This window comes from Protopterus annectens, chromosome 9.part0, assembly GCF_019279795.1.
Source record: "Protopterus annectens isolate FY-2018-M chromosome 9.part0, PAN1.0, whole genome shotgun sequence".
Lineage (NCBI taxonomy): Eukaryota > Metazoa > Chordata > Ceratodontiformes > Protopteridae > Protopterus > Protopterus annectens.
In genome coordinates, this window is record NC_056743.1 from 882,441,637 (window position 1) to 882,468,186 (window position 26,550).

The 26,550-nt window shown below is 37.9% G+C and overlaps 1 protein-coding gene across 1 annotated transcript in view; it reads right to left on the reverse strand.

Moving 5' to 3' along the window:
• LOC122810604 (zinc finger E-box-binding homeobox 2-like) overlaps nucleotides 1-26,550 on the reverse strand; it is a 603,498-nt gene that overhangs the window by 63,037 nt on the left and 513,911 nt on the right. Inside the window, exons 5-6 of the mRNA XM_044082179.1 lie at nucleotides 18,715-18,823; nucleotides 2,109-3,694 (exon numbers count right to left, since the gene is read on the reverse strand). Coding sequence (XP_043938114.1) covers nucleotides 2,109-3,694; nucleotides 18,715-18,823 — 1,695 coding nt within the window. The remainder of the gene's footprint in view (nucleotides 1-2,108; nucleotides 3,695-18,714; nucleotides 18,824-26,550) is intronic.

The following is a 26,550-nucleotide window of genomic DNA, read 5'->3' on the forward strand; positions in this document are numbered from 1 at the left end:
TGTTCTGAAAATGCATATCGATGCAAAGCCTGTTGTTCTATTGTTCTATTAACCATTTAAGTAAATTAGAGCAATACTTTAAAAAGTCCAAGATTTGGGACTTTGCACCACAAATATTTTTGGCTTTGTCCAGAATTCTTTAGCAAAAGCAATTGAGAGGTGTTTTAAAGTATGGGATAAGTATACTTATAACCTGTTTTCTGTTGTTCAGTGCTGTTTATTGCTTTATTCTGTATTACCATTTTTTCCTTGCTGCTTTTTATTATATATCACAATACTGCTTTGTTACTTTGTAGTACTAACTTGCTCCAACTGCTTTATTGTGCATTACCATTAGAATCATTTAATGCTGTCAACATAAGATACATATATGGCTTTTTGATTCCTAATAAAAATAATGTTAGCAGCACTACTCATATATTTACTAAGATCATAGGAACTTAGTAGGCTACTGGCCTTACAAGCCTAGCCAAGAATTTAGCCCATGTTCAAACAAGTCAGCCCGCTACGCCACTGTTTTCTGTTTCCCATCCTTAAAAAGGGTTAATGTGGTGCTCTGCTTTATATGGAGAGGGAGTCTCTGGGACACAAATCTGTCCTGCCAGTAAGTCCTATTGATATCACAGACCAGGTTGAGGTCGCACGTGCTGGTTACTCAAGTGGAACTTGACTTGCGGATATACAGCAGTCCCATCAGGGCAGGGTCTGAGATTGCTTTGTATGCCAGACAGAGGTCACCTCTGAGGAGTCTTTAGGAGACTGAGTAGAGGGACAAGGCTTTTAGCCTATCTCTGTAGGGGAAATGTTTGAGGCCCTGGATTCTCCGGGTGAGGACTGAGGAACCTCTGTGGTCTCTCAAGCTGCTGCATGTGCTTTGTGAGGCACATGCCAAAAGGGGCATTGTACTCAATAATGGGTCTTATAAGGGAAGAATACAGGGCTGTTATGACCACCTAGTCCCTGGATGAGATACCCTTACTAATGAGGTGGGCCATGTAGAAAGCTGTCCGTACAATGTAGGCAATATGGTGGTCAAAAGTCAGTTTGCTATCAACCTAGGTGCCCAAGTCCATCATGACTGCGTGCTTAGTGCCTTATTATCAATGTGATAATTTGTGGGGACATCACTCTCCCCAAAAGCGATGAAGATCTATTTTTTGGCATTCAGTTTCAGGCCATGTTTCTGGCACCAGTCATTTATTTGGGTGAGACCCTCTTGGAGGATGCCCACATCACTCGGGAATTGATGACAGCACCCAGCTTGCAGTCATCTAGAAACTTGGTCATCCATAGTCCACTAGATTTGGTCTGCACCTCTGAGAAGTATATTCCAAACAACAGAGGCCCCAAGACCAGTCCCTGGGGTACACTACTTGTTACGGGTCTACTACTTGCGGTGGTTTCCCCTATTTTGACTAGGTGGGTTCTATCACTGAGCCAGTTTGCTACCCATCTGGTATCATATGGATTGATGCCTAGTTGAGAGAGTTTATCTGTTATACCTTGAGTGGGGAATAGTATCAAAGGCTTTGGACAGGTCAAGGTAGAAGGGTCTTCCCCTTGTCTACGGCCTTGGTGACTGTCTCAAAGAAGTCTACCAAATTTAACAGGCATGATCTCCCCTTGACAAAGCCAAACTGTGTGGGATCAAGTGTCTGGAGGTTGCCAATGTAGCATTAATAATAATAATAATAATAATAATAATAATAATAATAATAATAATAATAATAGCATTAATTCTCCTAGCAAAAGTAATAATCCATTATGTTTTCTTTCTGGTTATACCACATTAACTTGTATTAACCCTGTTCTAGATCCTTATGAGTCTCAAATGGTGTCATACTTTTGGCAGCAAAAAAGCTGTATGCAGCTGTCTAGAACACAAGACACCATGTAATCATCTATTCTCCAGGAACTCTGAAACAAAATACTGCACAGAGGTTCCACTATCTGACATGGCATTCAACATGAAATGGGCCAAAGCTCAGATAAAAAGTCAGAGAACTCCATCTCTTACAGATCCTCTCAAGACAAAATCACCCACTAAGGGCCAGTGTAAATAACAGTAAATATCACATTACCAATTTTGTTTACAGTTGCTGTCTCACCATAGTCATGAATTTGTCGACATGCCTATCGGAGTGAAAGAAGTTTGAGTCCATGTCATACATGTATGCCAGTGGTGAAAGGAAGCTGAATCCATTGAAACCTGGATTTACATGGAGGGCAGGCTGTCCTTCATGTAGTAAGTTCATAAAAGCTCCTGGTATGATAGGGTTTAGAGGGGAAAAGGCTGTATAAACAGAACTTGGAGGTAAAGAACCAAACTGAAATGCTGCCTCATGGTCTGGCTTATGGTCTGTCGACCTTTTTGGAGTTAAACGTTCACTGCTCTTTTCTTGACCTTGACGCATGCATTTGATCCTACTTAGTGCCGGAGAAATATGATTAGTCCCCTTTGCATGCTTAGGGATTGACAAGTCCAGAGGCTCAGCTTGGGAATCCTCTGAGGTAGAACTATTTGGGGTGCAGGGGTTACTCTTAGGTGACTGCAATGAAAGGCTGGGTGACAGAAAACTTCTGCTTTTATGATTACAGTTGCTGTTAGCAGAAGGGTTCACTTCACTCGAAAGGCTGACCTCAAGGCTCTGGGACTTACAATGGGATGAAGTAACCAGTTCCCCTAAAACAGGCACAGATTTTTGCAGAAAACCTTTAGTGTCTTTAGTTGAACAGTTCAAAGGCCATTCGTTTTCACCTGTTGGATACTTGGTATCCAAAAATTCATTATTATAGTCTTGCTCTAAAGAGATTTGACCTTTCTCTTTGTTGAGGTTAGGGCTACAAGTCTGTTCATAAGGAGTAAGCTTCTCCACGCTTGCAGTCCTTACTGGAAGATTTACTGAAACTGTCTGTTTAGTAGTACCACTTACACCCTGGTTTGGACATGTCTCTGAGTGGTCAATGTTTTTCTTTTCATAGATATCACTGTGATCAGGGGAGAGTCTTTGTTTTGTCAATAAACTCTTTCTAAGGTCTTCCTTCAGTTTATGAAAACCAAAGATTCCTGGAAACATTTGCTCATAATGTTTATAAGGACTGAAGCTTGTGGATGGAACTGTCAACTCTGGTTCCAACTTTAGTTCATCAACATTCATTTCCTTAATTTTACTTTCAAGGTACGAGTGTAAACCGTTTTCTTTTAGATATGTTCCTTTTATATTCTGCAAATATTCATAATATTGTTTCCTAAAGTTAAGATGTTGAAGACCATTATCAGGACTTTGGTTTAACATCTGGTAATGCAGAGGAACGTTTGAGTTCTTGGTGAAGTCCCTTAGGTGATGTTGAAAAAACATGGTAGAATTCTGATTTATGAGGGTAAGGTCATCACCATTCTCCATCTTTGCATATGGCCATGTATATCTGTTTTTCTCTGTGTAATCCAATGCTTTTTCATGTGTTGTATGGGCTGTCTCTTTTGCAGAAGGTATTTCCTGGTGATGGGGAATGGAAGCTGAGCTGTTAGTAGGAGCAGTGGAGGTAGTCACCAATGTGGGACCCCTTGTGCTGCATGATGTTTGACCATTTGCAAACCCAGCAGGGAGGCACTTCTTATTACTTAGGTGAGAACTGTAGGAACCGGAGTGTGAAAACCTCTTCTTGCAATTGGGGCATTCATATGGCTTCTCACCTAAAAGTGAAAAAGAAAAAATAACGTGAATACAATGAAACAAGCAAGAGGTTGTAACATGCAGCTGCTGTACTATTTTTATCTCTCTCTTTTCATTCAATACAATACAATACTGCAGAACTGCATTTCAGTTTCATATCCTACAATCTTCAGTTTGGTAGCAAAGTAAAATAATTTTTTCATCTAGTCTGTCAGTACTGCAAGATTCTGAACATAGTTATTGACTCTGCTTCATAATGAAGCCTGTGGGAAATCACAGATCATCTTGCCACCACCCTCTCTGCACAGCAGTGTCTTTTAGCATTTTTCCTAACTCCCCATTTTAAACCTGTTACTCTGGATTTTACTTTTTTCACAGAATACAGGCCTTATTTATGAGTGAGTTGTCCCTTCATTTCCATGCAGTCCCTTTTCAGCACATATGACCTCACCACATTTTCTAATTGGTTTGCTCATGTTTCTTTCAGTGCCCTTTCTGGAACATGCTTAGCAGGGGATCTTGTTATAGTATGAGTACACACATGGCCTGCTCTATTTAGTAGCGGATATCGTTAACACTAGTTATAACATCTAACTGCTCATCCTGACACTTCAGTATAATGCCAGATTTGCTTTCACTGTGGCTTTTCTTTGCTTCAGACTGGGGCTGAATGCACTAGTGATTTCTTCAAGGGTCCCTCCATCCATCCATCCATCCTCAATCCCTTTTCCCATTTTGCAAATGGGGTCGGAGTGTCACTTCAGCAGTGACAATCATTCGTACGACTCACTCATGCACACATACTCTCACCTACGGTCAATTTAAAGTGTCCAAGCCACCTACTGCATGTCTTTGGAATGTGGGAGGAAACCAGAGCACCCAGAGGAAACCCACAAGACCACAGGGAGGACATGCAGACGCCACACAGAAGACAGCCCAGCCAAGAATCAACCTGGAGACAGTCTTGCTGTGAGGCAACAATGCTAACAACTGCATCACAAGGGTCACCTTGTGTGTAATGGTGCAGATTGCTTGAATACTGCTAAACATGACAGGGTCTTGCAGATCTTAATACCGCTGTGCCTCATTTTGCATTTTCCCATGTGAAACACAACCTGGCAGATCTTGAAATATCACTCTGGTTTTGTAGTCCTTCTTTAAACTGTACAGTATTTCTCTCATGCTTGCCTTAGCGTACCATTTCTGCACTCAGGTGTAAGCAATTTCTTTTCTGCCTATTTCAGACCCCAGGCATTCCGATGTTCTCAGTAAAATATATTTGGTAACCATTTCAAAATGTTAATTCCAGACCAGTTTTTATCTATGTATTTACTTTTATTTACAAGATAATATCAACTAGGCTTGTAGCCTGTTTTCATATTTTCAAGGGGGAGAGCTAAGGTAGCATTTATACAGACAGAGATGCTTTGATCAGGAGACCAAAGAACTTCCCAAAGTTGTTGGGAAGTATCTCAGTCAGGTTGGTGTTTGACCTAATAACAGAATGAGAGAAAAGAAGACTAGTAAAACCAGGGAATGGAATGAGGTGTGGACTCTTGGTGGCTCAGAGTTCACTAAGGAGATGCAGTCTGTGAAATGATGGTGGTGAAGACCCATAAGGAGGAACTGTGGAGAAGGTGACTGGGAGATTACCTGATTTCACAGAGATGGACACTGCAGTTTTGGGAAACGGAGGAGCTTATGCTTCCATTCAATGGATGGACAACACACTGTATTCTCCCAAGGTGCTTAATGCAAACAATGCTTCCATTTAACTGATGAACATCACACTGTATTCTCCCAAGGTGCATAGTTCAAACAAAATAACCTAGGAAACTGAGTGAGCCAAGGGAGGCAGCGATGTGGCCTCAAAAATGTCACTAGGGAAATGGTGGTATTTGACATTTCAGAAGTTAAGCAACTACTCAGGAGAAACCTTTTGCACTTTAGAACAAAGTTGAATGGTCCTCTGTATAGAATGCAGTATTTTGGGAATGATAATGCACAATTATGTGCAATCATCCATACAGGTAATGACAGAACGTTTGAGTGACTTTGACCATGTCTGTGAGTCATAAAACTGTCACTACTTTTAAAGGAAAAGTAATAAAAAAGCTGTGGTATGTCTATCATTAGCAAGATTTTGGAACAGCTAGATACAAGTGCATTTATTTGATTTGGAACTGCTGACATTTTAAGTGGAGATGCCTTACGGCTAAAAGTTAGAAAATATTACACTGATATTATTGCCATCAAAAAGACTATGGATCTGCTAGGAGTATAGATTAGCATATGTGATTTAATTGTGGAGCTTAAAACTGGGAATAGGATAGCAAAACACTTAGACATGTTATATATGATGAAGTTTGCAAAGGTGTTTTGCAGTACAGTGGTCAATTTAATGCTCGTTATCTTTGTTGGGCATATTGCTGCAAACTGTTGTAAATTGTGATGTGGAAAGCATGGACAGTATGGTGATAATGTTATGTGTGTCAGTTCAGGTGACCACTACTAAGCTGCTGATCATGACAAATGTGAAAAAACTGATGTGAGACAAGACGTTGATCTACTGGGAAAACTGGTATAGGTTACTGATAGACTGTATCTTAGGGAAGCTATTCTAATATTTCTTCTGGAAAAGAGTGAACATTTCTAATTTCATAATAGAGTGGTAAGTGGAGGTGAAATACTGACAAAGAAACAAATGAAGAGCAAATATGAGCTATTACAAGGGGAAGAAGAGCAGGAGCCAACTGGAGAGGGAATGAAAAAGAAGAAAAAATAAAACAAAAAATAATTTATTGAAGGGTATCAAGATTTTTCTCTTTAACTATAAAACTCTCCATTAATGAAGTAAAAATAATTTTTGAATATACTTAAGGCAATGTATTTAATATTATCCATTTACAGGATGTGAAAATGTTAAACCAATAGAAAAGGGTTAGAGTTCGAACCAGATGGGAAAGTGTTTGTTTTCATGTGACACACAACAATGCAGAGGATTAGCAGTCTTTATCAAGATGTACAGGGATAAAGTTATTAGAGGCATTAGTAATTGAATTAGGTACAGCTGTGGCTTGCGACCTGCAGGTTGGGCACAAGCACTTGCATCTAGTTTCAGTATAAACTTCTGTAAAAATGAGAGAGATGTCCCCTTATTTGCTAGTATCAGGTCTTATATGTGTGTTAAAAAGATTTTAACACTAATTTAGAGACAAAGAAGAGGAAAGAGAAATAAATAACATTTTAAGGAGATTATGGAAAAACTATATTGTTTAATGTGGGAAACAAAAATGCATAAAGGATAGGTGTCACACTGGTTGCAAATTCACATTTCAGCAATTAGAAGACATAAGTGTCTTTCTCTGATTATAGAACTAGTGTATTTGCTATAAAACAGATATTGTATCATTAGGAAGAAAAAAGGTAATAGTATATGTAGAACATGGAATGCAAACAGGTCATAGCAGCATTAGTCAGTCATGGACAGACCATTTAAATGTTAAGATTAGTGATGAGTTCGTTGAAGGTTGGGCGTCGGGCTGGCAACTCGACACCATAAAACCCAACTGCCAGTCATTAGCGGACCGGAGTTCCGCTGTGGCAAGCCCTAACCGGGAAAAGCCGAAAGACAAACAACAAGTGATGAGTGGAGAAGGGGAATGAGGAGAAATTACAAGATTTTAATAGATTCATTCAGAAAAATCCTGATTTAAGTCTGGCAAGAGAATGTAATTTATACAAAAATAAGAAAATAAAAAGACAAATATATTTTTTGAAGGGAAAAAAGGAAGAGGTTCCACTTTTTAGGGAAGTAAGGTAAAGAGACAATGTAGAAATGAAATGTCTGATATACAAGGAAAAGGTGTTTTTGATCAGGATGGTATCACACATATTGTAGAAGGCTGAGATGATAACTTACATAAGGAACACTGAATAACAGATTACAGATAATAGGAGATAAACGAGATGGGACTGGAAGAACGAAAGCAGATAGAGAATGCATGCAACAGAACAGAAACAGGCATTAAAAGGGTATACTTAAATGGAACTCTTGAAAAAAGATTGTTTGATTTTTCAGTTTTTATAAAATTATTCACAGCATATAAAAGATTCAGGGAAATTATTCATAGCATATAAAAGATTCAGTGAAAGTATTTATTCATTATGTGATATATCAGTAAAATGATGGGTAAAGAGTTACAGGAGGGAAAAGTTAAATTGGTGCGGATAAACATACAGAAATATTGAATAACTGGAAAGAAATTATAGGATTTAACACTGACTATAAATTTCAAGCAAAACTGTCACAAGTGTAGTTGCATACTGTGTTGGACTACTTGGTATAGCCCGAAGTATACAGGTTAGGAAAATTTTACATGGTCAGTCAACTACTGATAATAGAGATGACGGATATGATAAATGGCATGCATGATTTTAATCTGTTGTCATATCAGTAATGTTTTCCCACCTAATTTAAACTCTAGCCTTTTCCTTAAAACATATTTGTTAAATAATGGAGGATTTAAGATTTGGGGACAAATTCAAGAGGTCTGAAAATGTTGTAAAATAGTGTGGGTAGCCTTAAAGATTAATGGAGAGATTGACAAGAAAACGAAGATTGCTGAGATTTCTACAGGAATAAAGTAATGTTTTCTGTTGAGTTTGGTATTATCTGGGCTTTTAATAAATGTAGGATTATCAGAAATTAAAGAAAGTACTGTGAAGATCATGGCGTGTGGGATATGGGAAATGCAACTGTCAGTAAAACAGCTGCACTGATGACAGTATAATAGTGTCTTTAGAAAAAATAACATCTTTTTAGTAAGTAATCATTTTTGCAAGTAAGTTTAAGGTTGAATGTGAATAACTCTACTGGCTATGGCAGCATGAATATAAACCAGGGTTAATAGCATTTTCAGAATAGGTGATACAAATATTAGAGGTTAGACCTGGAACACTGAAAGCAGTTCACAAGAACTAAGCAATTTAAAAGTGATAATCTTAATTTGGGGAGTTTGCAAGATAATATTTAGAAGTAAGATTTACCTACAATTGCCCGTTTGGTAAGATTATTCATTATGATATGGTATGTCCTCTCTCAGAAGAACTGCAACCAGAATTATATGGAGTTTTTTTTCAGCATGAGCCCTGTCAAGTATACAATATACAGAGGTAGAATCAGGTGGGTTAAAAATGTTTAACCCAGTTGTGTACTGTAATATTGCTACATCTGTATAACATGATTCAGTAAATCATTGAAGCCAAAGACTTATAGGAAAGTTCTTAAAGATTAGATTCATTGATGTGAACGATGCTGGCTTGCAATGTTCAGAAGAATAAAATGGATGGGCAGAATTTTTGTTTTTTTTTTAATTTGATTTCCTCTGAAGGCTAGCACAGGGAAAGTTACTAGTTAAGCCTTTAATGAAATACAAGGATATACTTGGAGCACAGTGCTATCTTCCTCAATGTAAAGAGGAAGAACAAATAAAACAGTTCTCCTGAATGTAACAAAAAAAATGGGGGAGACTTGATACAAAAAATAAAAATAGGTATGATATGAGAATTGAACATGGGTAATATAATGCATAGTTGGTATAGAAACATGGCAGGTGAGGAACAAGAAAAAGTGGAATAACACTGATTGTGTCTTTGGGATATATTGGATCGAAATGAAAATGTAATGCACAATAAAGAATGAGATGATGAATTTTCTATAAGGATTTGTATAAAGAAGACATTAGTTTATAAGAAAGCTGAAAAGGAATTGTACAAAAAAGAAATAAGATGTTTTTGAAGTGCTGATTTGTCAAATATAATTGTGACGTGTATGTATATCTGTGTGTATATCTGTCTATATAATATGCTTGTGTATATATATATATATATATATATATATATATATATATATATATATATATATATATATTTATTTGTGTGTGCACGCATATGATACACAAAGTGTAAAGGCAGCATCAATGACAAAAAACACTATAAGTAATCACACAAGGTGACCAATAACAAAAATACTAAAATTCCCACAACGCCCATGGATCTATGAAAAATCGGGTTTGTTAGAAGTTAAAATCAAGATTTAGTGCTTTCACCCAGAGTTACATAGGCATCATCAGAGTCAATAATAGAGCATCATAAATTCCTTAAATAGGTTTCACTCATATGACTAACCTAATTAATTAAAATACACGAACAAACCAACACCACAAACTGTTGAAAACAAATATGCGGGACAAAGGCACCTCAAACAGCCAGCAATCTTCAGCTATTCAACTCTTTAATAAAAGAGAAGACAGGAACAAACCACAGTACCACACTGTAATGTAAAGCGCTTTTCGTCTGGTTCAATAACGAGACTTCTTCAGACAAAAACAGCGGGTACTAAATGGCTTTTATACTAAAATACACTTCCCTCCACCCCTTAATTATTCAATAAAAACAATTAACCATACAAATCGCTCAAACTTGCAAAGCTGAATTCAAAAGCATTCCTTGAAAACAGCTATTTCATCACTAGTATTTAAGACAACACCTACATCTACAACCATAATAATGCAATATAAAAACAGCAGTTTTCCATACAAAATAGAAAAAATGAAAATGTTAACATACATACAATGTGTTTGAAAATTTTAAATTCAAAAACCGGCAGAATTCAAACCTACATTCACTGTAAAGGTTACCACTTCAAGCCATAAAAGTATTATGTGAATATACATATTTACTCAGCCATAGTTATAAAACTATTATGAACACCAAAATTAAAACATATACCACAAAAACAGAACACATTGTCATGGCAGAAATACCATAGCAAAATTACATATAAAAACGTATTATCTATTTAAACTTTTCAATTTCAGTAACCATTGTATAGAGCAACCATCATTAATACCAGGGAAATGGCAAGCATCTAAGCAAATCTGTCACATTAATTCTCTTTTTCCTAATATCAGAGATCTCGGTCCACCCCTTATGTCTCCAACTACATGATCTATCACTCTAAACATAAAGCTATGTGTGGGGTTATTTTTGATGTGAACAGCTAATGCATTTTCAGCCTTACCTTTCCTAATACAGTAAAGGTGCTAATACACTTGCTCCCGCAGTCTACGATCAGTTTTTCCAACGTAGAATGCGGGACAAAGGTTGCATTGGGCAAGGTATACTACATAGCTTGTATTACAATTATACTTGCCTGACAAGGTCTTATAATTGTTGTCCCTAATATTAAATGAATACCCTATACTCATATGCTTACAAAAATTGCAAGATTCACATTTCCTCATCCCAGGATTCTTGATAACATTGTGTTGTTTCATTTCTGTAATATTTTTCAAGTTCATGCCTCACTTAAAAGTGAAAGAGGGATGTGGGCCCAACAAAGTACGTAATTCCAAGTTGTTACTTAAGTTCCAGTTCTTCTTTATAATTGAGATAATATGACCACATTCAGGACTATATGTTAAAATAAATGACAAAGGTGACCTATTGGCCTTTTGAATACTGTTCATCTTGTTACCTGATGACAGAGTACCTTGTAGTAGGGTGAATAAAATCCATTAAGTCTTTTATACAGCACTTCATCCATCATTTCCTTGATAAGTTCCCCTGGGTAACCTCGAGCAAGGAACATTTCAGCTATTTTATTACATTCTACTGTGAATTCACTATCAATAGTTGCCATCCTCGCCGCTCGGACTAACTGTCCTTTTATTACAGACTTTATTTTATTTGTTAATCTGTTTTTAATTCAGCTTTGCAAGTTTAAGAGCCATTTGTATAGTTAATTGTTTTTATTGAATAATTAAGGGGTGGAGGGAAGTGTATTTTAGTATAAAAGCCATTTAGTACCTGCTGTTTTTGTCTGAAGAAGTCTCGTTATTGAACCAGACGAAAAGCGCTTTACATTTCAGTGTGTTACTATGGTTTGTTCCTGTCTTCTCTTTTATTAAAGAGCTGAATAGCTGAAGATTGCTGGCTGTTTGAGGTGCTTTTGTCCCGCATATTTGTTTTCAACAGTTTGTGGTGTTGGTTTGTTCATGTACCTTGTTTGATGGCTAGCGGGAATAGCACCGATTCCCAGGATCTCTACAATATATAATATACTGTTTTTGTATTGCAATTACCCCGACCTGGACACTGTATTGTCCCTTGGTACCCGTCAGTCACCACATATGGACCCTTGTATACAAATCTGCAATATTTACAAATGCAACACTTACTCATTAATGAATTATAAGATTTACCCTGGTCATGCTTGTTCCTTCCAAAGATTTCCTTTAAATTTCTACCTCTACTGTAGATTATCAATGGTCATTTGCCAGGCTTACTTTTCATTTCACTAGTAATGGTCAAGTCCCAGCAATCATTAATCACAGCTCTTACTGCGGCAGCATCCTTGTTAAAAGGTAGCACCATTATTTTATTTTGAAACACTGACTGAGCTGAACTTAATACTGACCCCGTATTCATTAACAATATTGTTGTGTGCATATCCAGTCATTTCCTTCTCACTTCATTCCTAATTTTTATCAGTAGCCTAAGTGGATATTCCCTGTTTTTAAATAAACCAATTAAGTTGGACATCTCAGCTGCAAACACTTGGTCATCACTTACCAATCTAGAAAGGCGCACCATTTGTCCCTTTATTACCCCCTTCTTTTGGTGGGGTGGGTGGGAACTATCAAAGTGTAGTGACATGTTTGAGAAGGTTTTCTTTCTTTAAATACTAGAACACAGATCCTTGGTCTGTGTGTGTTTGTAGAGTAAAATGTCCAAAACTCCATCTCCTGCACTCCAATTTTGTGCATGAATTTCAAAATAATCAGTGGTGTTGTTAAGATAGGTAATAAAATGTTCTATCTGTTCCACATTTCCACACCACAACATTAAAATATCATCCAGGAAATGCACCCATAAAGTAAAATCATTCATGTATGGGGAATCAAAAACAAACCTTTTTTCCTATTCGGCTAACACTAGATTGGCATTTATGTTTTACATTTTATATTTTTTATTAATACTGTATTAGATATGTTACTAAAGACCTTTTACTTTCTGATAAGGTTTCTTTAAGGAAGGTGTGTTTTATTAACTAAATTATTGAATTAGGTTAGTCATATGATTGAAACCTATTTAAGGAATTTACAATGCTCTATTATTGACTCTGATGATGACTGTGTAACTGTGGGTGAAAGCGCTAAGTCTTGATTTTAACTACTAATAACCCCAATTTTCCGTAGATCCATGGGAGTTGTGATTTTAGTATTTTTTATCAATGACAAAAACACTGATGCCCACACATTAAAAACAAAATACACAAAAAACAAAAACATCAGAAACCTAACAGCTGAAAATGGGAAACAAACAGGCTCCCTTTCTGTTTCTAAACTTTAACTCTAAGTCACTTCAGGCCAAAATGTGTTGAATAGTACTGTTAGGGAAAGGGGCTTTAGTAAATTAAACTGTAGGATAACGGCAAGGGTCACATTAGCATGCATGAGTATGGTGGACATGGGGAAAGAGTATTTGTGTTGAGGAATGGGAATCATGGGAGATCCCGAGAATCATTCACATGTCATCTGGCTAGTGTTAGTATGGTAAACCAAAAGACAAGGGCTAAAATATTGGGATCAGTCCCAAATCATCACACATATCACACAAAAGAACTGGATAGCGTGTTTAGAAGTGTTGTTGTTCAAAGTTTACCATAAATGGTTATCTAGGTGTGACAATGGCAAATTAATGTGGAGGTCATAAATTTTTGCATTGTCTGCAAGATATTTAGTATAGCTTTATACCGAACTGGCAGACTATCCTTCTCCATTTATTCTTTATTTTTGCACTGATTCTTAAAAACAAAGTCATCCTGTCTTTATATTTTTATGTCTTTTGTTTATAATTTCTGACTGTATGATTGAGTAATAAGTCTCTTATGTATAGTGTATCCTTTAGAATTAGGCAGTCAAATCACTGCTAAGTATAACAGAATAAATCATGGAGTAGCTGGGTACCTTAACAGCAGCAGATTGCTTCTCTAATGATTCAACAGGCTACAGAGTGATAGCATAAAATATGCAATTGACTGTTGTTGCACTGTAGATAGGAATAAAAAAAAGTGCATGCCTTGGGCATTAACTGCTGTAAATGCAGAATGGTAACAGGTGTACCGCTGAATCACACCATCTCCCTCTCATCCCAAACCTAGAAGCATTTACAATAGCCATTCAGTGATGTCATCTTTCCTGTCTGCATACAGCAAACTATCTGCAAGACATGGGTATCCTGTCAGTCGTGCCCACCCACATGCATTGATCCATGCCCACTTCAGTATTATTCTAGCTGCTTGAACCTGAAACATAATGCCAATGGAACTTAATTCCAAACTATGCTACATGTTTCAGAACCTAGTTGTTTGGATATTAGACATTTCGTGATTTGCAAACTGCAGAAATACTAAACTGTTTGATCTTAGCCAAATTATATATAGTTTACAAGGCACACTTGTAGGAGGTTTAGGAGGTCCAGTTCTAGAGGGAAAAGAGGTTGTTCTTTTTAAAATGGCTTACAATTATGTACAATTCACTGGGTTTGTACAAAAAGTGAATTCACTACCCTCCTTTATATTTAATACAGTGAAAATCTGAATATCTAACCTTTTTCATTGGACTCCTGCATATTCCTAGCATTGCAGCTTAGTCTGTTTTAAATGACAACCCTATCCTGGGACATTGTAATTCTGTTGAAAAAGGCATATAATATAAATAATTCACAAGCATTTCAGACAGTGATACACTCAGGGACAGGCATTTAGTTGTACTGCACAGTTTCAAAGTAATAAATAATCTGGAAGGGGAATAAAGTTCTTTATGTGACATTCAAATGATTCTGGAAGATCTATCCAAAAGAAATCAGCTGTTCTTTAATAACTTGTATAGTCCTGCACTGAAACACTGTGCATTAAATGTATTCATACTTTAACTCCTGCACTGAAACACTGTGCATTAAATGTCTTCATACTTTAACTCCTGCACTGAAACACTGTGCATTAAATGTCCTCATGCTTTAACTCCTGCACTGAAACACTATGCATTAAATGTCTTCATACTTTTAACTCCTGCACTGAAACACTATGCATTAAATGTCCTCATTCTTTAACTCCTGCACTGAAACACTGTGCATTAAATGTCTTCATACTTTAACAAGTATGTTTTAAACTGACCTTTAGATTTGGGGTTACTTGCTTGTCTGAAATCAGATAAAATAAATGACAGAGGCCATGTGAAGATTCTCATAACCAAATGCCTTACTTCTTTATTCTAACTTTGAACCCCTTTTCTGCTTAGGTCTGAGGAGAGAAGCTCCATTGATAAAATATAATACAAGATGCGATGCAATTTAACAGGGGCAAATAAACATCAGGGTCATATTTGACAGTGCACTATTAGAAAATTATAAACAGTAGCATACTGGACTGGTTCCCATTACAAAAAGCATATTAAATAAAATAATGCACTCACAGTGGTACATTCACACTGATACATTTAAGCTACTACAATCACAATATTATGTTGAAATGGAATGCATTACATGCAAGCCCTTGTACTGGAACAGCTGTAACCCTGGACATGCATGGATAAACATATAGACAGCTGTATTAAAGTGGGAGCTGGACAAAATATTCAGGTAGCATTTGGATAATGTACCCTTTAGGGGTGAAGTATACATTAGAAGCATAAAAATGTTAGCTGTGTTCATTAAAGTTGAGAAATGTTAGCATGAGTAGAGAGTATAGTGGTAGTTACAAGGGACTTGGACTATATACATTTTATTTACAGTTGAGTCCTCGTGGTTTATTATGAAGACCCAAATATTTTTGGGGCAGAAAGAGATATGGGGAAAGTGATGATAAGGGACAGGGTTGTTTCTGTTAGATTTAACCTGGTGAGGAGCAAAAGCTTGGCCAGGAGTCCCTGAGATGGTCTTTTAGACTGTCTTTGAAAGTGGATAGGATGTTATTAGGTCTTAGTGGTAGAGACGGTGAGTTCCATAGTTTGGGAATGTGAGTGGAATAAATGGCTTCCCCTGTTGAGTTATTAGCTTTGCAAGTGGATAGTAAGGCTTTGTTTGTTGAGCATAAGTTTTTGGGAGATGAGCAGGTGTAAAGGATACTTTTTAGACTGAGGTATTAAGGTAGTTCTAGCCAGTTACATTCTTTTGAGTGCAATGATATACCTGTAAGGGAGATTACTGGCAAACCTGCCAATTTTATTGTAGCACATTTGTAGCAGGGAGATTTGGTTGTCATGGAGATTTACAAGTATAGGACAGGCATGAAACAGTGTTGTTCAGTAGATAGATGAATGTTATAATTTTTCTACTTCACTGAGGTACTGTTTTATTCGGTATAACATTTCAAGTTTTTGATTACTTCATGTATATGCAGATCAAATTTTAGGTTTTTATTTATAGGAAAACCTAGTAGCTTAGTATGAGTAACCATTTGAATATGTGTGTTATTTGAAGAATTGTGTTTGAAGCCCAAATTGGTGTCTGAGATTTAAGGGAAAAAAACAGTTTGCTCTTGACTTCTGCTAAATCCTAAGAAAAGCAATCTAGCCAGGCTTCAGTAGCAGAAAGATTCTTGGGTAACTGGAGTTCGGACAGCTTGTCATCTGTGCACTGAATGAGGGATGCGTGCATGGAGGTTTTGTGGAGGTCATTTATGAATATATTAAATATTAGGGGGTTCTAAGACAGATCCTTGAGGCACTCCAACATTGACTGGAAGAAAGGAAGACAGAGCTGATTGCCACTTTACAACTTGGTGTCTTATGAAGCACTGGAGGCTGCAGTTTGAGAGGACAATACACTGCAGTTGCTAGAGCAGTTTTTCAGGTAAGACTGAGTCAAAAGCCATTAATAGATCCAAGAACAGTGAAGAAACCATTTTGCTATTGTTTTAAGTTTTGATGGTACTGACAAAGTCCAAGAGGACAGTTGTTGTGCATTGACTTGGTCTAAATCCATTTTGGGGAGGATACTGTAATCTTTGAGGTACTGGAGTAGTTGACTGTAAATGCATTTTTCTACAGTTTTTGAGGTGAAAAAGGATAGCAGTGGGTCTGTAGTTAGATAGCTCTACATAGTGCCCTCCTTTGGGTAAGAGCAGGATGTAAGATTTTTTCTGGATAGCGGGACTAACGTTTTCTTGAACCGATCTGTTGATTTAATATGTATACTGTGTATGCTACCACATCTGCAGCAACTGGAAGGTACTCTTCTGGGACATGATCTACTGCTATGGTGGGAGGCCTTCATTTCAATAGAAATGTTTTGATTGCAGATGGGGGGATTGTTTTTTTTTTTACTGCGAATTATCAGTGTCTAGATAGCGTGGATGGTTAGTACTGCTGTTGGTGTTAATGAATTTGGCAGTGGTTCGGATGACGTGAGTGCTGACGGTGGCACAAGTTTCTGCACAAAGGGTGGGGCTGGAGGATGGCTGATGTCTCTGCCAGGGTGTAGGAGCTTATTTATGGAGACTGATAATGCTTTGGGTTGTTTTGGTTAGACTTTTGAAGTGGAAGATAGCTCTTTTTGTGCAGTGACTTTTCCTTTAGTGAAGTTAAAAAGTTGGCAATGACTGGTGGCTCTGTTGCATTGTCTATTTTAGCCAAAATTTCCAGGCTTTATCTCTTTTATGGATTAATTCCTTAGCTGATCATGTCAGCTATGGGCAGGATTTCCTTTCAATCAATCTTTTTCTTTTTATTCATGATGGAGAAATATCTGATTAAATGTCAGTGTTGCATCATCTAATGGCAAGTATTTCAGTGTGTTAGATGATTTTAGGGTAGATATGAAGTTTCATTTGTCAGATTTTGTAATGTTGCAAACTATGTTATAGTGGTGGTGTTTTGGGATACATATGTGGTACCTTTAGGCATAACTTAGTAGATGGTCAGTAAGTGTGTCCAAGACAGGTACTACAACATAGGTAAAACAATCAGTTCTATTACTTAAGATTAGATCAGGACAATTCGGTTCAGCAAAATATAATAATCCATTCCACTATTGTACCAAGGCACCCAGCAACAAATCAGTTAAGCAAAAGATTCAAACAAACATTCAAGATAGGCATACTAAGCTGTCAAATATCACCTTCTGAACTTGAAGACAAAATTAGCTTTTTTCTTTTATAACACAGAGCAGCTCCAAATTGTACTATGAGAGAAAGGTTCACAGGGCTTTTAAGTACACCTTTCAAAACAGATTTTATTTGATGAGGGCCAGTCCAAATTGGTTTCCATGAATTATCATGAATAAATTCATTTCAGCCTCACACTGTCTCCAAGATACTAATTCTATAATTTTCTGCAGGAATCAGTCTGACTAGTCAAGACCTAGATCACAATTGCTTATGGCCAGTGCCATTTGAGGTGGACTAAATACAAATTCTTCTGTTTGGAGAGTGACTATGGCAGTGTGCTAGTCCTGACTTGTTTCCTGACCCACATGAGAGAATGTTGAGCAGAATGACATTTTTTATGGCAGTGAACCAAGAACCAGCATTACAAAATTTACAAAGAGTTTGAAAAGGACCTCAACATCTGATCTATTGACTAATCTTGGTAATGGTTGCCATTTTGAGCTATGCCTGAAAGAAACTGTTCGGGCTTCTCTACTACAGAAGCTACTTCATCTATGTTTTTTATATGTGGCTGTGAGATGCCAGATTATCCCAATTATTTATCTAGTGGGTGTAAGCTTAAAAGAGGAATACTGTGATACTGTTAGTAGTACAAGTAAGTCTGAAAAGCAGTGTGCATCTTCAAGAGGTCAGTCAGTCGATATTGGTAATAAAGAAGTGAATGTCTTCCAAGTGTGTAACAGAAACAGCACTTTCATTTTTTTCAAGGCTGTGTTAAGTCAAAAAGCTATATGTTATTTCCCTAACTCGACCTTAAGAACTGCATCTGTCAGTTGCTCATCATATTTAAATGTTAGTAATGCTCACCGCTGTGGATACGTAGGTGCTCCTTCAAGTGATGCTTATATTTAAATGCTTTTCCACACTCGAAACACTTGAATTTTCGATTGTCACCATTATGGTCATATCCTGAACACTGCAAAGATAATGTACACATTAGTTGTGCAGTATGTGAAGAAACAAACTATAACACAAATTACTGCAACACATGTAAGTATTTGAGAACCATTACATGACAGTAAAAACACTTAGCAGGCCCTGTCAGGTGTGCAGCTGTAGCTATATCCACTTGGCCAGGCTCACCATTACACAGCAACCAAGGGTCACCTGCAGCTCTGTTAATTGGCCCAAAGAATAGATCCAGAAATCCTCCAGCAAAATATCTTTCTACTTGTGATCCACTCCCTCTCAGCAACAGATACGCACCTCTATAGCAGCTTGACAAAATTGTAGATATGGAAGAGACCTGAGATCGACTGGATGCTGAGACATTTGAAGCAAATGGGTGAGTGCTACCCCCATTTGTGTTTCTGATATGGTAGTCTGCTGAACTGGCATTGCCTGCAGCCCAGTTTGAAGCATTGTGTGATGGACATTTGTTACAGTTATAATGACATCAAGATGGCTGACACCAATGGGGTTTGAATCCTAGTACTGGCAACCAGAGGAGAAGCAATAGCAAAAAAGTGCACACAAGTCTATTTAAATAACTAATTCACAAAATACAGCCTGGCCTCATGAGCATAAAGGGAATATGCACTGCTGTCCTGGGAATGGGTTTCTAACATCCTCACCCAGACCTGGACTGCACACAGAACACTTGCACAGCTGAGACTTTGGACGTGCAACACCAGGTTCCTGTGTCACCACTCTGTCTGTGAACCAATGTCTTCCTCTTTATCCATGGTAACTGCCTTTCACACACAATTTTGTTTACACGAACTCAAACACTCTTCCCAGGAAGACAGTCAAAATTCATCATTTTCCCACAGCTTTCTTCCTGGCATGGTAGTACTGCCATCATCCTGGACTAGCTATGGGCTTCCATTTATCTGATGCTCCTGAATTAAGCTGAATATGAAATCATATCATCTTTATACATATTTTATATACATTTATAACAGATGTCAGCCATAAAAGCTTAAAGATGAATAAATTAATTTACTTTAAATAATAAAGATAACCGTTCAAAACAGTTCAAATGCAGATTAATATGCTCACAGGTTGGGCACACATAGAAAAGTCATTTGGCTTTTCCTGGTTAGGGGTTGCCACAGCGGAACTCTGGTCCGCTAATGATCGGCAGTGGATTTTTATGGTGCCGAGTTGCCAGCCCGATGCCCAACCTTCAAAGAAGGCACACCCATTCACGGACGCACCTACCTGCATGTCTTTAGAAGTCATTCGACCCTAGGGGTGACATGCAGACTCCACACAGAGTACGTTCCAGCCGAGAATCGAATGGGAGAACCTCTTGCTGTGAGGCGACAATGCTAACAGCTGCATCACATAGAAATAAATGAAAGGCATAACTATGCAAGACAGAGTTTCGAGTCTTGGTACAACTTAATAATAGAAGTGTAGTCATTACTTCAGCAGATAAAGTTAGGTGTGTGTGTGCGTGTGTGTGTGTGTGTGTGTGTGTGTGTGTGTGTGTATCAGAAGCATTACCAACAGGAGGTTTTGAGATACTTGGACTTGTCTGCTTTTTATTGCAGAGTGCCCTTGGATCCCACTAAGGAATTCAGATGTGAGACAGACAGTTTCATACAGCAATGGGCTGATCAGAATTTTATTTCAGATAAATTGCCTACTCAACTGACAGTCAATAATCCTGCACCTCAGACTTTGTACACTTTGCTTAAGGTTCATAAAAACACCAGGTAAGCCTATTAGAGTGGTGATTCATTAACTGAACCACTGTGTGTGTTTTTGGAAAGTTGCCTTTAACCTTTGTTGGGCCAAGTCAGGGTACTTTTCCGTTAAACCCCTACCACTTTGCGCTGCTGTGTTTAGATTCAGTTCTAGATTGCAGGGCAATACCCATTTTCTGAATTTGATTTCTGACATGGTAGTGGAGGGCCAGTGGTGTTTATGCACATTAGATGTTAACTCTTTATATATGTCCAGTCCATATAATAAAGGACTGGAAGCATTAAGATACTGATTGGAAACATCTTTACACTTGTGAGTTCAGGGATTTTTTCGTGATTTTTAACTGAACTGGTGCTAACTAGAAATGTTTTCTGTAAACAAAAAGAATGTTTCTTTTGCAGTGAAGACTAACAACTTAGTGGCAACATTTTCACCTGTATATAGCTGGCCTGTTTTGTGGGTTATTTTGAAGTATGACACACATATGATGAAGTCAAGAGCAAGTTTTTACCATTTATGAATAATTGTCACAGATAACTTGATTGTTGGTTAGCTTGGATGGGTAGTTTAGTGGGTGTAAAACTATTGTAATAATATTTGAACAAGAATGATTTTGACATATTTTACCTTTAGGACTGAACTGCTTAATACTGATTTTTTGGACACCGAATTAACCAAACCTTTGGATGGTAGTTTTGTTGCACCTTTATATAGGAAGCCCCTTTCTAAAAATACTTTTCTTTACTACAGCAGTTGTCACCCTGGGCATGTCATTCAAAACGTTCTTAAATCATAGTTCACGTGAATTAAGAGAACTTGGACCCTTACCAGAGCCTTTCTCAGGATTTTATTCACAGGTTTGAACACTGGCTATTTTCATTCAATATTGTTGGAAGCTAAACCAGTAGTGGACCACACAGATGGTATACAACTACTAAAATATTCAGCTAGATGTAGTGAAAGGAACACACATTTGATTAAACTTAACCAGTGCCTATCCATCTAATATCTCTTGGTTAAGAAACCTGATTCATAAACCTTGGCCTATTTTTGTTACAAGATAGATCTCTCTCTCTCTAACTGCCTGGATTCAGGTTGTAAATTGAGCTAGAAAAAGCAAAAACTAGTCTCAATATTTTATTAAATACAAGACTTGATGCGACCCTAGACAAGTAACTCAGAATATTGGAATCCTTAAAGGTAGCAGGAAATGTGATATTGTCATATATGTCAGTATATTCTCAGAACAGACTTTTACTATCAGAAATTCTAAAATACACTTGCAAATTATTCTTCTGATCGTGTGCAATAATAGGTTTGTTGTTTGTTTGCGTGAGTGACAGTGTGAAGCATTTTATGCTGGACAGATTACTAGAACCTATAAGGAACATATTTACACCCACATGACTGATATTCAATGTAAAAAAAATATAAGTGCACTCAATAAGTATGCTTTAGTACACTCCAGGGCGAAATCCACTTTTGTGGGCATTGGTACTGTGGTATAGAATTCTTGTACGAGTAAAACATAATGTGATTCAACCCTGGTTTGAATGAACAAATATAATTTACTTGCATGATAAATTTAATATTTATTTTCATTATATTTTATGATTTTTGCTTTTTGTGTTTGTTCAACACATTTTATCACTTTGGTTTTCTGCAGCCATGAACTCACTGTGTGTGTGTGTGTGTGTGTGTGTGTGTATGTATATATATATATATATATATATATATATATATATATATATATATATATATATATATATATATATATATAGGCATACTGCTTATACAACTTTTTAATGTGATGCTTTTTGTATGCTTGCATAATCAAATTGAAAAAAAAAAAACAGTGTGTAGGCTTTTTGCTTATCAGATGATGTATTTCTTTCTCAGAATGGTGTATGTTGCTGAATAAGCATTTTGCTTGTGTGTGCTTTAGTGTGATGCCTTTTGGTTGCATGCATAATCAAACTAAAAAACTGTATGCAGGCTTTTTGCTTATCAGATGTCATTTTTCACTGAAAAAGCAGTGGTGTTCAGTTGCATTTCTTTCATTATATGAATTTCAGTTTTTATTTACTTATTTTTTATATAATTTGTTAACGGGGGTAAAGAACTGATCCCATTGTACAATTAAAGTCTCAGCCCAGATTGTAAACACACAAGTGGAAAAAAATAAAATAAGTTATACAATAAAATAGGACAATTTAAATAAACAAATAGTTAATATACAATAGAAAAAATATTTTAGAAGGTAGTCAACAGAAACCACTATATACAGTGTTTACAACAGTTAGAGTAGCAAAATGTTAGGGGATAGAGAAGAGATGCTATAGTGAAAATGATACGCAGTATGTGACTGAGATTAGGGAGACCAGGTTATGTGACCTGAAGCAGAGCATTTACGAACAATTTATGCTGTAAAATGTTATTTAAATTGTGCCTAAAAGGAGGAATAGTTAGAGACGTCTTTAAGATTTGTGGGAAGATTCATCCTGAGCTTGGGTCAAAGGGTGGAAAGGGAGTGGTTAGAGCTCTGAAGTCTGGTTTTTAGGGGCTTGCAAGAAGACCCTGACTGGCTGTGAGATGTGAGGGTGTATGCTGTAGGCTGTCTTAGTAAGCTATAGGAAAGTGAAGGGCAGGAGTTTTCTTTAAGGAGTCAGTTGGGAGTTAAGCAATAGATTGGCTCATTGCTGATTCTACAGCCTTTGCTTTGCTTAGTGAAAGACAGCGGTGTTCATACTTTGGGAAAGGGAAATGAAGCGGCAAATGGAGTTGGAGATTGGATAGTAGTAGAGTTTCTTTGGAGGCAGATGTTGCAAGATGTAGGCAAGAATCAAGTTGGACATTTCTTGCTGGGTAGGAGAGGAAAGAGATTTTTTTTTTTGGCCCAGAAGAGTATGGCGTTTATTTTTCTGTGGGTGTTTTTGAGACAGTAGTAGAAGTTACGTGAGAGATCCAGCCAGACCCCTAGTTATCTGTAATTAAGTAATATTTTTTTTTTTCTTGCTATTGAGCCATTTAATGAGAAGGAGGAAATCATTTTGCAGATCATTTTGAACTGAGTGAGTTGTGTGATTGTAGAATGGAAGATAACCATGTCACTGGTGTTTAGCAAGATTGGAAGATGGGGAAGGTTGAGTGTAAGCTTAATAAAACAAATGGAGAAAAGAAAAAAAGGTCAGTATGGAGCCTTGAGGGTCTCCTTTAAGCAAGGGAGAGTGGTTGCTGATGTACTGTTGAAATTTACCGAGAAATCTCAGTTGGACAGATAACTTTTGGACCAAGGAGTAGTGTCAGGGTTAATCCCGATGTCAGTGAGGTGGTTAAATAGGATTGGATGGTCGAAAAGTTCAAAGGCTTTGGTAAGGTCTTTAAATATGTCAACAGTAGGGACGCCTTTGTCCATAGTTAAAGGAATGTGATCAGTGAAGGACCAAAGTGTAGTGGAAGTGCAGCAGCTGGACCAGAAACCACATGGCTTGGAAGAGAGAAGGCAGTAGTTTAAGAACTGATTACAGACCAGTTTTTCTAAGACTGTAGGGAGGATGGACACTGCTTGGAGTTTTGGGGAGTGGTATGATTTTTACTGTTTTCCATGTACTGGACATAAGGTTTGAGTTGAGCAAAGCTTGTAGATATATAGCAGAGGAGTAACACTACTCCCTGCATTGGAATATGAACCAGGGAGAGAGGGTGTCTGTCTGTAGGTGAGTCAAGTTTTACGTTTTCAAGGTGAGGTCTACTATTTTTGGTTATAATATTTTTAAAGTAGAAGAGGGGCATACAAGAAGGATAGGGTGAGACTGAGTGAGGGAATGAAGTATGTGAGCTGATGGAGGGGAGGTTGGAGAAGTGAATACTCAGGGATGAGAGAGAACAGGAGGAAGACTGAGAAAGTACAATTGTGTACACTTGCCATAAATGCAGATGTTGACTGTTGCAGCCCTGACTTGTGGGATTTCTTGTCATGAAAGCCTTCAGCTGGCCCGACTACTAGAGACAACTCTTTGCACCTCCCAGGCTGGCAGACACCCTGATCAACGTCAGTATGCTTGGGTTTAAAGGCCAGCCTGTGTCATGATTTCAGTATTTTCTTGTCCACTACCAGGAGGAACCCTAAGTGGACAGGAAGGAACTAAGGAAGAGGACCCTTAGAGCAGGGGAGCCAAGGGGTGTCCCTTGGCTGAATTAGTTGATAATTAGTAGGCTATGTAGGAGGCTAAGTAGGCAGGTGGGAGGGAAAGAAGACTGCAACAGTGAATACACTCAAACATCTACATTTATGTTAAGTGTACACAACTGTACTATGTTCTTCGTATTTCACTGTTGCAGTCCTGACTTGTGTGATGATTCCCAAAGCTGAATTGAGAGGGGAAGAAGATTAAGGAGAGGAAAGGATGCCCTGCAGGATGGCAGTGGCAAATCCTGCTCTGGACTTAGACAAGGCTGCCAAGTGGTAGTGCTTTGTGGAAGCATGCACAGATGACCAGGTGGCTGCTTCTAAGAAGTTCTTAGTAGGAACTCCCTTTTTGATAGGCAGGAAAGGTAGCTGTGGCCCTTGTGGAGTGTGCCCTAATCATTTCGGGGGGAGGGGTTGCCATAACGGCTGTAACAGAAAGGGATACAGTGGGAGATTCATTTATAGAGAGTCTGTTTAGAAGCTGGCTTCCCTTCTGAGCCAGGAGCAAAGGTAATAAAAAGCTGGTTTAATTTTCTTAAGGCTTTTGTTCTGTCCAATAAAAACAAAGCTGCCTGTACACATCCATAGAATAAAGAATTGTTTCCCCCTTGTTCTGAGGGTGGGAAAGAATATAGGCAGCTGAATGGCTTGATTTACAGAAGTATCTGTGACCACCTTGAGCATGAAAGAGGGATTAGTCCTGAGGGAAACCTTGTCTTGGTGGAATATAATAAATGGCTCCACTGCCATGAGGGCCTGCAACTCAGGAACCCTCCTGGCTGAGGTGATAGCCAGCAGCAGGGTTGTTTTCCAAGTAAGAAACTTCACAGGAGCAGATGCAGGTTTGAAAGGAGGCAAAGTCAGCTTTTCTAGAACAAAGTTATGGTCCCATGAAGGAGTAGGTTTCCTCCTGGGATGTCTAATGTAAACTACTCTCCCTAAGAAATTGTCTAGGAAAAGACTGGAGGAAGAGTAGGAATGTGGGCCAAAATGGCAGATGAATGAATTTTAATGCAGAAGTAGGAAAGGCCTTTATCTACCATACTAGCCAGGTATTCTAGGATGGTAACAATGTGTGTTGAATTGGAATCGAGGTGCTGCTTCTGGCACCAAACAGAGAATCTTTTCCATTTGGCTGAGTATGATTTTCTAGTGCTAGGCTTTCTAGATTCTTTAAGGATGTCTGCACTTGGTTACTTAGGGTAATGTTGCACTTGGGTGCTGCAGTATTATCTAAGCTAAAAGGTTGAGTGTCTGAAGGTTTGGGTGCACAATCCTTCCCTTGTTTTGAGTAAGAAGGTCTACTCTCTGAGGTAACAGCCATGGATATTGATTGATGAGCTCAAGGAGGAGAGGATACCAGTGTTGCCTGGGCCAGACTGGTGCTATCAGAATTGCCCTTGGGCTCTCTCCCCTTATCTTTAGAAGCACTCGAGGTAGAAGGGTTAAGGGGGGAATGCATAAATGAAGAGGTGAGTCCAGGGGAAGGAAAAAACATTTGTTTTCCAGGCAGATTTTTGTTTGATCCTGACACATAATTTTTTTCTCAGGTGGCCATTTTCCTTGTTGACAAAGAGGTCTACATATGGGACTCCCCATCTCTAAGTCATGCTGAGAAAAATTTCCCGATGCAGACGCCATTCGTGGAAGTCCATCAAGTTTCTGCTGAGGTGATCTGCTAGAGGATTTTAATCCCCTGGAAGGTATTGTGCCATGAGGTGCAACTCCACAGTGTGTGCAGTTTCCCAGACATGCATCACTAGGCGGCACATGGGATAAGAGTGTGTGCTTTTCTGCCT